At 41.4% G+C, this 14,292-nt stretch overlaps 1 protein-coding gene across 6 annotated transcripts in view; it reads left to right on the top strand.

The window, feature by feature from the left end:
- Positions 1-14,292, top strand: part of DLC1 (DLC1 Rho GTPase activating protein) — a 237,199-nt gene that overhangs the window by 124,558 nt on the left and 98,349 nt on the right. Inside the window, exon 1 of one of the 6 annotated variants that reach the window (XM_072861426.1) lies at positions 13,981-14,227. The exons of the other annotated variants lie outside the window; for them this stretch is intronic. Coding sequence (XP_072717527.1) covers positions 14,113-14,227 — 115 coding nt within the window. The 5' untranslated portion in view covers positions 13,981-14,112. Of the gene's footprint in view, positions 1-13,980; positions 14,228-14,292 lie in introns of those variants that run through there. 6 annotated transcript variants of the gene reach the window in all.

Below are 14,292 nucleotides of genomic sequence, written 5' to 3'. Positions count from 1 at the left end.
GAAATATTGAGAATGTAAATAATAGTTGTTTTTTCTATTATATAGGTGAGCAAAATAGTTAATACTACGATTAAAACAGCAGGAATAGTAAAGAAGAAATGCCATTAATTTTTACCACACTTCTCTTCCCAGTCAGACATTTGAGTTGTATACCTTTTCACCTTTACTGAAATACTTTACTTGTAATAAATATACCTTTAAAATATTACTTTAACCTATCAATCTCAGATGTGAGCTTTGTCTTCTTGTTTGTTTGCTTCCTCAACTTCTTTGGGGAGTGTTTTATTCCTTTCTTCCAATTACCATATTCTTTTTAGAAATTTCTGCATCAATTACTCATAAATATGAAATAATTTCTCCATTATTTCACCAGCTCTTTAATTGTTTCCCTCACCCCTTCTGTTATAAAGTACTTACTTAGAGAAATATTTGTACTTACCTTGCTTCTAGTGTACATAAAGATTTGTAAGTAGTTTTTCCATGTATGTGTTGCTCCTGCTATTTTAGATATTCAGGTTTTTCAAGGCCTACTTTTGATTAGTCCAGAGCCATTAATATTTTGCATTGAACCTGAGTGCAAGACTCATATTTCCTGTTTTCTTTAAGAACTGTATGATTCAGTAGTGTAATAATGACTCTGAAAACTTTAAGTCCATAGAAAATAAAGTGCATTGCTCATAATCAGAATTTTAAGCTCTCCTATGAGCTTACCTCATCATCCAGATATCTTTTAACCACAAATGACTACAGTATTTTTAGACTGAAGAAGACCAGAGCAGATAATCTTCATTTCAGAACCAGATCATAGAATCATAGAATAATTTGGGTTGGAAGGGACCTTTAAAGGTCATCTAGTCCAATCCCCCTGCAATGAGCAGGGACATCTTCAGTTAATGTGGGAATGCCACCATATCTCTTACCTTTCAAAATAACAACTTGACTTGACTGTAAAACAATATTAGATCAGATATAGAGCCATAACAAAACACAGGTCAGGGTTTCAGCCCTACAAACACATCAGTTTTGCATTTTCACCTTTTTCTTGAGTCTGTGAAGTGCAAAGTTTGCTGAACGTATAATAACAAAATGTCTTCGTAAAATAAATGAGGGGAACTTGCCAGCCAGTAGCTAGTCTCAGAACCTACAAGTAGGCTAAGTACTGCTGTATCCTATCAGCCTCCTGGTCCCAAAACCAGCTAGTCCAAGCTCACGGTTCTTCCCTAGCCAGCCCTCAATACCAGTGTAGTAACCTGACTCTAAGTGAATATTTTCCACATACTATAGTGATGCTCCAGAGGGCAGATATGCTATATCTAAAATCAGATGCCAGCAGGAACAGCAAAGTGCATGCAGAAGCAATTCTGGCTGATTAGCTGTGAAGTAAATTAGGTAAAGATATGGAGAAATCCAATTCCTAGAACAGCAAACCAGAGTGTATCATTAAAACCTCATTTAATAGTGTTGTTAACTTCATGGAGTAAATATGAAACATTAACACCTAATAAGAACTTCAGCTGGACTTTTAGATTTCCTTTCTGTTTAAGTTATGCTGTGTACATTCATTATTCATAAAGGCTTTATTATGGATAACAGAATGTATCTTTCAGTTGATATGATGACTGCTTTAATCTTCAGGATAATTATGTTTGACACTCCCCATAAAGCTTTAACTTGCATCTGTGATACCTTAAGCTTACAAAAGGTGAAGTGAATTGTTAGATTCTTTATCTCTGAAAGATTAGGCATTAGCATTTGTAATCAGTAGTTACTGCAAGACTTTAGTTGAAATAATGAACCCCAGAAGAAAGACATCCTACCAAATAGCATGGAACACTTAATGGAGTATCATAGCTTTTTTCTTTTTCATTTAAAAAAAAAAAGTAATATATTTGTAGCTAATATTCTGAAAAAAATCTGTTCAGTGCAAAGAAGACAATTGTTTAAAAATATGTTTATTCCATTCCAATGTTTATTCCATTCCATCAGATCAGGACATAAGGAAAGTTCTCACTAGCTATGTAATAGCTGGATTTTAGTTGCCAAATGGAGGCATGCAATTGAAACTACAGTAAATGACAGATACACTTGCTCTCTCCTCCGCTTGCATCTCTCCCCCTGTTCCTGCCTTTGCTTCACAAAGCCGTGTATACAAATCTCTCTCCCGACCCCAGCCCAACTTTCTCATTCCTTATTACATTTGATGAGGGACCAACCATCTTCCACCCTTTTGTGAGATGAAGCGGTGGGGTCAGGAAAAGCCCAGGTGAGATGGGTTCTCTTGTTCATGCAGCCTGCTGCAGGGCTGGCACCAGCCCAGAGCTGTGTTTGCAAAGACTTCTCAGGCTGCACATACCCCAAGTGAGAAAATATCTTCTGGGCTGTTGGTCACTAACACCCAATGCTGCTGAATGGCTGTGAAATAGAGTTTATCAGAGGCTTGTCAATGGCTACAACAAACGGACTTTAAGAAAGATGAAAAAAGGAATATGTCTACAAAAGAGCAAATTCCCGTACCGAATCATAACTAAGTATTTAAGGAAAACTTGCTAGAATTTTTCAGCATCAGGAAAATAACATATCCTTTCATTCATTTTCCTCAAAGAGCTGGATTTAAAATGAACATAGAAATAAAGCATGTCAAAGAAGTTATGTTACAGACAACTCTGTCACAAACAGTTAAAGTATGGCAGATACCAGAAACTGAAACCAGGAGTCTGAGGAAGTTAGGCAGTGTTAAAAATAAATCCCCAATCTAACTATGCAAATGAACACTTGCACAAAAATGGAGCAAGTAGAAGTTGCCATTCACAAACTGTCCAGCAGCGCTTTAATTAGTGAAATCTTGAAATCTACTGACGGTCTGTTCCAATACCTATCCAAAAGTTTAGATTCAGTTTGGATCCTACTTCTTATGTCATTGCTTCCTATGAAAATTCCAATTTGTCTCCTTTTTTCTCTGCCACTGAAGCCACAAACCAGCAATTCAGGGAGGGTTACATCCTGCTTGTCTTCACCATGACAAACAAACCTTCCGTAGAGATTGTGTTTCACAGTGCCGCAATGGCAGCAGCAGGGATGAGAAGGGAGGAGGACAGCTCAGCCTCTTTACATCACTTAATAAAACACACATTATGCAGGGCAGTACTAATGAAGACAACTTACATGAGCCCTCTAAACCTCACTAAATCTTCTCAGGAATGAGCTTTTTCCATCTTACCCTGCAAGCACTGGGACTTTTTCTTTGGTTTAAAATTTCTTGCTGCTCTTTGATCTCTCTGTTCAGAATGATCTCAGTCTGTACTCTGAATTATCTTCCTGCTCAGCCCCTGACTTAGATGAGTCCAGCTTGCATAACACTCCCCACATTCCCATTCCACTCACTGCTATGTATGCAGACACCAGCCAGCCACCCCTAGAATATTTTGAACTCATGTTTTACAAGAAAATTAGTTTTATTCACAGTCAGTGTTCACGTTGGTCATTGCAGACAAGCTCAAAGACTTTGTTGCTTTAACATCTTATTTATATTGTCCCATTTTGTGCAAGGGATGTCTAAAGAGAAGGACCTTTAGCCCAAGTAACTCACCATCTTAGTATGACCAGATAGACATGAACAGGAGAGACAGAAAGAGAGAGTGGCAGATGGAAAAAACAGAAGACAAAGAAGGAAAATTGCTAATTATGAAAGAAGATTATAGAGACAGAGTTCGAATAGGGAGTAACAATAGGGGGTTGTTTGTTTGGGAAGTGTTGGGCTGTTTGGGTTCTTTTTTTTCAAAAATATAAATTTGCAATTTTCTATTATTGCAATTTTGCTTAGAGCCACATATGCATTTCCATGGGAAAGAAAGAAGTACCTTAGACCATGTGTCTTATTCTATGAACTTTTATTCATTCTGCCCTAATCCCACTGATGGAACCACTCAAGCTGTAATGTATTACTCAGCTGACAAAAAGATATCTCAGTATGGGCCATTTGCATGTCAGGTCACTGTGAAGGAAGAAGAAACAATGCTGTTTAATACTATTTTGCTGTGGTAAAGCATAACAGATGGCTAATGCTGAAAACTAATCCCAGTTCACAGCCTATTGCCATCAACTATTCTGTATGAAAGAGATATAAATGAGAAAGTTCTACAGCTCAAGTATTTGGAAGTGTTTGGACACCCCTATAGATTAATACTTCCATAAACTTCTCTAGGCAGGTGCCTCACATATGGCTAAACAGAATGAAGCTTTAACACTTCCTTTCTCATTTGAATTTTAAACTATGGCACCAGTGTTCACTAAATGTCCCACTTTTTCTCATTAATATGCAGCATTTCAGAAAACAGTTGTCAGCAAGGGCAAGACTGGATTTTCTGATAACGTAAGGATAGTTTATAACCAGTTACATTAAAAAACAGGTTAATAGGGAACAAAGTACAACTGAAACTGGAAGTATATCTTCTTGCATGTTATTCAGTTACTTCTTATTATTTTGTATTTATGGCTGTGATTAGAAATGTTTTCTGCTTTCCTGTGTTGGTTTATTTATTATTTTTGGAGCACACAGTGATAGTGAGACAGCAGTTCAGAAACAGCCAGATAAGCTTACACTTTGAAGTGCACAGAACTCCAATTAAGCTATGGGACTATTTGCAAACCAGGGCCATAATCACACCATGAAGTTTACTAAATATTGTTAGTGTTTATTTGGGATCATGTTTAATTTGAAACTCATAAATGGATAATAGAAGACTACTCTACTCGGTTTACATAAACCCATCAGCATGTATTTATCACACAACAAAAGGCAATTAAGGTAGATATTTTGACAAGATCTTCTCAGTGTTTCACCAAAATAAGTTTTTAATGTTTAGGCATTGAAAAGTCCATGAAAGCAACAACAGTTGTGGTCTGCATCATGGACTGCTGCTAGGGAAGGTGTATTTTGTGCATTTTCTTTCTGACTACTTAAACACGTTTCTTCAAAAATACAGATCTAGGCCACCACATGAGGGTATAAAGCCTGCACAGCTCACAAAAACAGTGTGCACAGAGGCAATGGCTGTCACCTGGAGAGGGGAGGATTGTCCTTGGGGCTTCCCCACACCTCTGCTACCACGGGGAAGCAGAAAGTGCAGGGACAGCAGGCAGTGCACTCTTCCCATCCATGGAGGAAGCTCAGGAAACTTTCTCTGTCTATCTGTTACATGGTTTCCTATCTCTTCTCCAGACTGCATCCATTTAGCTCCTAGGCTGTTCAAAGGTTAACTACAGGGTGTTGAACGCGTGTCACAGGGCACTTTTTTGAGAGCAAAATATGGTGGGGGACACAGTAACATAGGGTTGAGTTGTGCGCTCCCCACGTCAGCACCTTCACAGCAACCACCACCCAAACTTTTGTTATTATCTTATGTGCAGCTGCTGCTGAGATCAGGATGCAGAGCAGCTCCAGGCTGTTTTGTCCAGTGCAATAATGCTCCCACTGGCACAAAATGCTTGCAAGCCCTTGCCCACCCCACCAGGGAGGAGTCAAGGGAGCAAAATGGAAGAGAGCAGCCAGCCATAGGAACCAGAGGCCAGATGATGGAGAAGGACATAGTTGTTGGGACAGGGATGGGGAGGAAACTGTACAAAGCATGATGGAGCAGTCTTTAGAATGTAGAAGAGAAAAACGGCAGCAAGAAATAACTTGTAAAGGAGTTTGGAAAGGAGAAAAAGAAACAGAGAGGCTGAAGAGGAGAGGGCATCATGCACAAATCAGCAGACAAATCCAGACTATGGGCTGGGAAGACTCCCAACCTGTTCTACACTTTTTTTGTTCAATGACTAATCTTCATTTTTACTTCCTTTTATCTATACCTCAGAGTGACACTTGACACGAAAAAGAAACCGAATATTCTCCCTCAGTACCATGTAAGTAGGAGGCTGAAACATGGGAAGAGAGAATAGTCTTCCTCACTATAACCCCCTACTCTGCCTGCCTTCCAAGTCTGGAGGTCTGGGCTTCTATAACGTGCTGATTTTCGCTCCTAGTGCAAGAAATGAGAAAAATAATGTCCTTCTGAAATTTTTATTCTCCATTTGGAACAAAAAAGCAAAACTTGTCATGGAAGGATTTTTTCATTAAAGTGTCTCTTTGGAAATACCACAGTGTTGCATGCCCATCCCCCTTCCTCCCATGACGGGAGGGAGGAAATTATGATGACAGAGTGGCTGCCATTGCAAGGTCAAGTCCTTCCACCTGCAGCCTGCTCCCAGGGCTGCTCCCTAAAGAGGCATGAGGAAAGCTGAGCACTGGAAAGTAGTCCATGGGACAGACAAATTGCCCAGACACCTATGTGCTAAATGAAACTTCTGAATATTTTTGCCTTATCTGATTGACGAACAGACTTTTTTTTAAAAAACAAAATCAAATTGAATAAAGATGTGGCTTTGTCACATCAAGAATTTTGTTGACATTTGTCAAGCTTCTGTTGAAACTTTTCTGTTTCAACAAATGGCGTTTGTTTCATTGTCTGTCTGCAGGAATTTCTCTAAATCTTTACAGCCTGCTCTGATTGGTGGCTGCGTCTTGTCTAAAAATCTGATATGTATCAGATGTCTCAGATACTGCAGATGTTGCAGTACCAGATTTTCTTTTGGAAAGCAGCACGTCATAGTCAAAATTCAAAGGGCTCCTTTCCCGGTCTGGTCTCCTAGATAGCATTTGGAGACATCTACTGAGAGATGAAACCATGACACATGCTATGTGCCCAGCAGGCTTTTTTTATTAGACCGAAAATTTTGATTCTGAATCACTCTTTTGTTTTGTGATACTTTTGGAAAGTTGTGGCATTACCTTTCTGTTTCTGTAACAAGAGGAAAGATGGTTGCATGCATCAGATCAGGCAAGCTGCATAGACCACCCAGGGAAGGTGGTCTGAATTTGCCATTCCATTTGTTGCAGCCCATACTGAAGTCACAGCAAAGCTCAAACTGGCAGCACGTTTAAAACTGATGTGTCTCTGACTGGCTATGCATATTTTGGATGCATACACCCTTCCAGACTCAAGGGGCCAGAATCACATAGATGAGCCAGAGATAAACATAAGAATTTGCACATTTGTAAACACTTAGAAGGGAAGTTGATGCATTTTGAGCAAGCCTGAAGAGAGTGAGGCTTGCATAATTGTTTACTTCCTAGGAGCTAGATGATGCCAGAACTAAAAATGAGATCACCGTTCCCATCCATCCTAGTACCTGACGCATTCTCTCTGTTCTTTGCCTTAAAGAGGAAAAAGGATCTTTATCTTTGCAGACTGAAGTATGGACAGAACCACTAAAGGACAGAAAACAGATACGTTTGGCAACCTTAGATCCTTCAGCTTGAAATGCTGAGTGGCAAGGTTATAAGGAATTAGCCTCTGCCTTCTGCCCTCGGCTGGTTTAAGAATGATGTGTTTAGGAACGATGAGCGGCACTTTACAAGTAAGGAGATCCAGCCTCAAGAGGAAGATTGGAGAGGCACAGCTTTGCTTATATTAACAAGACATTTCTAAAAATATTTCTGAAAAGAGAAGTGGGAGAAGTCAGTGGCTGCAGTCCGGAGGCAGGCTAGGCCTGGGCAGCAGGAAAGACACCGTCCTGGGAGCAGCAGTGGCCGGGCTGATCCTGGCTGGTGAGAGCGCTGGGAGGGCAGGGCTCAGCCCGGCTCCAAGCCGGCTGGGCAGGCAGGTAGGGATCTGGCCCCTGTAAATATTTGCCTCTGGAATTCCACACAGACTCTTCCCTGGGCATGCATGTTGCTCCGCACGTGTGCAGGGCTGCCTCTTTCCTGAGGTTGTACTGTCACCTTTCTCCCCGAACACTGGCTGCTGCATTCCTCTCTTGTCAGCAACAGACCCCTCTCCTTCAGATTCCTGTCATATTATTTTTAGTCCAGCACACACCTTTGTTGACCCATCCAGTTTACCTTTTGACCATAACTATTTCTTTGGGCTTTTTTCATCTCAGCCTTTGAACAGGAAATATTGAGTAAAATAAAATAATTGTGGAAGATAGCTGGAATATTGACTTTACTGTGACTGATCACCATGAGTACTATTCAAATACAAAACCTGTGCCTGCTGGTGGTCTTCCTTGTTTCCAGACACAGTGCAGCCAAGAGATAGAGCTGCATCATAAATTTTACCTAGATGCTGGTTGAGGGGTTAGAACTTTGCTTATTTTTGCATGCATTTTGCTGTAGTACCTGTACACAGCTAACTGAACTGTAGATGTCGCATACGGAAGGGTGCATAGGCCATTTCCCAGCTAAAGGAAGATACTTGTTTTCAGGAGATTTTCCAGTACATTTTCGAATAGAGCAGCAAAACATTTTGCCATTTTCTTTGAAAACATTTTCTTTGCCAGTTCATAAATCTCACCATTAAAACCTTTTTCCTTTAATGTTATTCCCAGTGCTCCAGTTTAACTGTTTGGTTTAACAGTTTTCCCCATAAATTAATCTAATACATTCACATTGACCAACATCAGAGATTCACCAGCTGAGTTCTGTACATGTGTACTTGGCACCAATGGCACCCTCTCCCGGTTCAGACTGTGAGCGTGAGTACCAGAGTAATGAAGAAAGCTTTTCCATATACACAATCTGGAGGTAACTGCAGGTGAGTGCAGGCAGATGTCTCCCCGCAAATAGCTATACCTGCAAGGGGAGAGGGAATATGTCTGAGCTGAAACGGAAACTATCTCTACATGGGCAGGTATAATTTGGGCAGTAATATTTCCCCAAACACAGAGCCGTGTCTGGTAACATGGGAGGGCTTTCCTGAGATGCAGTGTAGGGCTCTCAACAGGAGCATCAGATACTGGCACCAGGGCCGTGGCAGCTCGGCAGCTTTCCCCTCAATGCACAGGTGTTTCCCAGCACAGAACTAAGTGCTGCTGCCAGTATCCCAGCAAATTGGGTTTTGTGGATGCCTTTCCAGCATCTTTTGGATATTGAGACATCCAGACCAAAACTGAGTGCATTGTTCCATAAGGGGTGTTATTTAAATAATGCAAGAATAGAGACTGAAACACAGCTCTGCTCTGATGCCTCCTTTTAACATGATTTAAAAATCACTTTATACTTTCATATTGCATGGCAAATTCTTAGCTCATTTTATGACCATGGGGAATGGCATGCATCTCAGATTTCTTTCTTGATTGTATATATTTGCTTTTAACTGTCTTCCCCGCTAGATCTCTCAGTCGACACTTTTCTAAAGTTAATGTCCTTTTATTTCCTATCCATATTTCTAGCCTATCTATACCTAATTGTTTTCTGTCCATGGTCCATTAAGAATTTTCTGACATTTAATTAAGTTCATTACACAATCTTGCTTAGATTATCCATCTATATGTGTTGTAACATCAGAAAAGCAGATTCCCTTAGCCACCTTCCTCTAATTTGTTACCATTTATCTTTACTCCTCTTTTGCCCTTTGTTGGGTCATTCTGACATTTTCAAGCCCATTTGGTTGAACTGGTTCCACCAACTGTTTTAAATATTTTGAGCTGTGACACGTCTACATTTGTAACAGAATCCACAATAACTCTCAAAGACTTGACCAGCAATATATATATATTGCTCTTTTTATTTTTAAATTTTAAAAAGTTGGTTTAGCTGCTAAAATGAATAATGGTGAGTGTGTTTTTATTGACATTTTAGCCTGGACCAGGCATACACTTTTGAAAAGTATCTCCCAACACTGCTCTTTGGTTCATATCTCCAAGCAGTCCTGGAGCACGTGAACTGAATGGCTTTCAGATGAAACTAAGCCAGAAGACGCACCCTGGTAGTGTGCCACTGATCTCCAACCCCTGCTGAGGATTCATTCAGTTCATGAGACCCAGGTAGACCTAGTTCAAAGTAACCCCAACTCAAGATGTGTCAGAACCTTGGAACCATTTCTTTTGCTGTATAAATCCACTCTTTCTGGGCCACGTTGTTGGTAACGTAGATATAGCCACCGGTAGTTAAAAATCTGCTGAGACTGCCTTCTCCCTCATTGCCTTCTGGTCTCCTCTGACAGTGGTACTCAGCTGAAATACAGAGGTATACACATTCAGCTCCAGATTTAGATATTGCTTACTGCATCCTCGTTTTAAAACAAACCAGTGCTCTTCTGAGCTGGTCACTAATAGAAACAATGGCAGATGTCACCTGAACAGGGTGTACATGTTTTCTAAGTTTCTAAGTAGATAGATAGATTACACTCTGGTTATCATGTCAGCATTTGCCTATGTGTCGTGGTTTAGCTCCAGCCGGCAACTAAGCACCACACAGACGCTCGCTTACACGCCCCCCCGTGGGATGGGGGGGAGAACTGGAAGAGTAAGAGTGAGAAAACTCATGGGTGGGTTGAGATAAAGACACTAACTCTACCCCAGCCAAAACCAGCACATCCTCCACCCCTTATTCCACACCATTTACGTCATGCTCAGGTCTCACACTGTCTAATACATTCTCATTATCCACCACCACCTTCCCCATCCTTTGATACAATACACAGATATAATTCCCTTAGTCTATGGACCACCCCTGTGAAATGTCTGTGAAATGTCCATAAATGTTCACAAATGTCCACAAAATGTCCATTGAGTTCATTTAGTCCATGACTTTGGGCTCCATCTGTTATGGTGGTCATTCAGGACAGGAGAGGTGGTGCGTTGCATGGAGTTATTGGGCACCAAAGCCAGCTCAGGTCAGGTCACTGCTGCACTTGCACTGCTTCTTGTAAGGCTTGTCCTCCGTTGGTTCAGGTGGTTCCTGCTATAGTAATTCCTATAACATGCAACTCAAATCATGGGTTACAACAATTTAAAGGTATTTCCATTACAGTCTCCACCCTGATCCCTTTGGACCAGACCATAGGTTTTAACATTGCAATGAACTCCTCCCCTTGCCACTGCTCTGGCGTGGACTTATCCACAGACTGCAGTCCCTTAGGGGTGTACCTGCTCCAACTGGAGCCTTATGTATGAGCCACAGTGTCCCCAGGGGTATACCTGCTGCGGCATAGACTTATACAGAGCCACAGTCACTTTGAGGTGCACCTGTTCCAGCGTGACCTTCTCCGTGGGCCACAATGCCTTCACAGATAGACCTGCTCCAGTGTGGCCTTACCCACAGCCACAGTCCCTTCAGAAGTAAACCTGCTCTAACATGGCCTTACCCATGGCTGCAATCCCTCCAGTGGTGTACCTCTTCTGTGGTGGGCTTATCCATGGCCACACACTTTGAGGTGCTCCAGCATGACCTCATGCACAGCCACTGATGTTTCAAGGTGTACATGGTGCAGCATGGATTTATCCACAGCCACAGATGCTTTGAGTTGTACCTTCTCCAGCGTGGACCTATCCTTGGGCCACAATCCCTTCAGAGGTATACCTGCTGTAGCACAGATATAACCACAGCCAGATGCTTCAAGATGTACCTGCTCTGGTGTGGACTTATTCATGGCCACAGACACTTTGGGGTGTGCTGCTCCCGTGTGGACTCATCCACAGGTCACAGTCCCTTCGACTCGAGTTCACACTGGAGTTCCAGCCTTAGTACAGCAGCACAGAAACAGCAGTGATGCCCTGGCCACCTGCCAGCCCAAGTGCATGGCTATTGCTGTTATCAAAATGTTCCCAGGCACAGCAGAGTAAGATGATAAGCAGTACAGCTGTACAGCAAGCAGCAAAAGCAAAAAGCAGCCACTAACGAGCACTAGACAGTAAGGCAAGCAAGCCCCATGGCAAGCACAGAAGCCTGCCAATTAATAGCTAAACAGCAATGACAGCTATAAATTCAGTCTAGCATATTCCAATCAAATCTGTCGTTATCTCAAACCCTTTGAGCCCCACGTTGGGCACCAAAAAGAACTGTCGTGGTTTAACCCCAGCCAGCAACTAAGCACCACACAGCCGCTCGCTCACTCCCCCCACAGTGGGAGGATGGGGGAGAGAATCAGAAGAGTAAAAGTGAGAAAACTGATGGGTTGAGATAAAGACAGTTTAATAAGTAAAGCAAAAGCCATGCACGCAAGCAAAGCAAGCCAAGGAATTCATTCACTCCTTCCCATGGGCAGGCAGGTGTTCAGCCATCTCCAGGAAGGCAGGGCACCATCACCCGTAATGGTTACTTGGGAAGACAAATGCCATCACTCCGAACATCCCCCCCTTCCTTCTTCTTCCCCAGCTTTATATGCTGAGCATGATGCCATATGGTATGGAATAGCCCTTTGGTCAGCTGGGGGCAGCTGTCCCAGCTGTGTCCCCTCCCAGCTTCTTGTGCACCCCCAGCCTACTCACTGGTGGGGTGGGGTGAGAAGGAGAAAAGGTCTTGACTCTGTGTAAGCACTGCTCAGCAATAACGAAAACATCTCTGTGTTATCAACACTGTTTCCAGCATAAATCCAAAACATAGCCCCATACTAGCTACTTTGAGGAAAATTAACTGTATTCCAGCCAAAACCAGCACACTATGTAAGCACTGTCACTCGCTCTACAAGGAAGTTTTGCCAGAATAATAATAATTTTTAAAATGCATTTTAGGAGTGTGTAATCATATTGAATTTCTCAAGAGAGTTGGTTGCTTCTTTCTCCATGCAGCCTCAAAAAGTAGGAGGGGTGTAATGAGGAAAGCAATTGCAAACTCCAGAGATCCCTTGCTGCTGTTGGTTTTGTTCAAAGATGTACACAGGACATTAATATCCTATAAAGATAAAAGACAAAGGCCTAGATGGGAAGAAATGGTGAGCCAATTCTTTCCTCAGTTACACTATTGCAAATCCCGTAAATTTCTTTTCATTGTCGTAATGAGATCATGATTTGTCTTAAAGGAAATGAGGACTAGAGAAAATGAAGGGAACTGAGAAGGCACTGGAAAAAAATTACAACAAATAAGAAAGTGTGAAATAAATTATGTAGTATAGACTGAAAAGAAAAATTGTTTTGTTCTTAGGAAGGAATTCAAAGGGAGTGGAAATCCACAGGCTGAAACTTGTGATTCTGTAATTTGATCTGTGTGTGCCAACCTTGTGAGAAGTTAATCAATCAATTTTAATGATAACATAATACTTCTCAAGAAAATAATGGTATCTGACTTTAACAGCTGTAGTTGCTGTAAAAATGAAGGACTGCACCTTGAATTAACATGAAAACAACTTCATTCAACAGTTCTTGCTTTCCCTGATAACAAAAGGGATTAGGTTTTTAGGCTGGGATCTCTCACCTCTTCACACATTACCATACATAATATCAGGAAGGGAAAGAGAGTCTCAGCTACCCCTTTATTCCCTCTCCCTCCCTCAGGGAAGCCACAGGACACAGTAATCAATTAAAAAGGTCAAAATAAGCAAGGTCAAATGGCTTCATTTACTGTGACTATTAATCTCAGTTACATGCATAAACCTTTTACATATGGGACCTTATCTTTCCATTCAGCAAAGATGTGGAGGCCTAGTTCCCTCTCCTTTTTTCTTCTCTCCCCTTTTTCTCTCATTTTTGTGATTCCACCCCTTCATTATTGCATTGGCATGAAGTACTACATACAGGGAACTCAGAATCAGGCCCTATTCTGTGCCACAGATAGGGTGATATGCAAGAAAAATATGGTAACAAAATAAAATACCTGAACTGCAGATACTTAAAATTATTTTATCTCTTTTCTATTTCTTACCTTTTTCATGTCAAAACATGAAAGATTACCTGAAATATCAGTTAAGGGGGAAATATTATCCTAATAAATGAGCATGCAAGTATGTGCCCGGTAAGTTATTTGATTAAACAGGAAGCTAGAATCCTATAGATATCCACAAATAAAGCCCCAAATCTAAATGACTGTATCGTTAGCTCATTTGTAAACTGTTCCAGATGTAAGATTTTGGCAGCTTTCCAGTAGGCTGGCTGCAGTCTGAGCTTTCCTGCATCCGCAGTGAGAACTGCAATGCCTGACTCTTCAAGGAAAAGCTCCACAAGGCTGACGACAAATTATATAAAGTAACAACCTGCCTGCCTGGTGAAGAGCAATTCAGGCAGATCCCCGGGTAAAGAATGCCCTTTTTCCTGGGGCCAAGCTACAGTTTGACTCTGGATGTGTGATCGATCTGCATTATGCATCACCCAGTGAAAGCCCCTCTGAGAAGATCATTTAGTGATCATATCAGGGACTCCACTGCTAGAGCCTTGGATGTTATCTGGAAAAACACCAGAGACAGACGACTGGCAGGTGAGAAGGACATTACATAAGCATATTTTAAGATTTGTAGGGGACCTTAATCAATAATGGTAATT

The sequence above is a fragment of the Ciconia boyciana genome, chromosome 5 (genome assembly GCF_034638445.1).
Source record: "Ciconia boyciana chromosome 5, ASM3463844v1, whole genome shotgun sequence".
NCBI classification, from domain to species: domain Eukaryota; kingdom Metazoa; phylum Chordata; class Aves; order Ciconiiformes; family Ciconiidae; genus Ciconia; species Ciconia boyciana.
The sequence above is the reverse complement of the archived record's forward strand: the minus strand, read 5'-3'. Positions and strand labels throughout refer to the sequence as shown.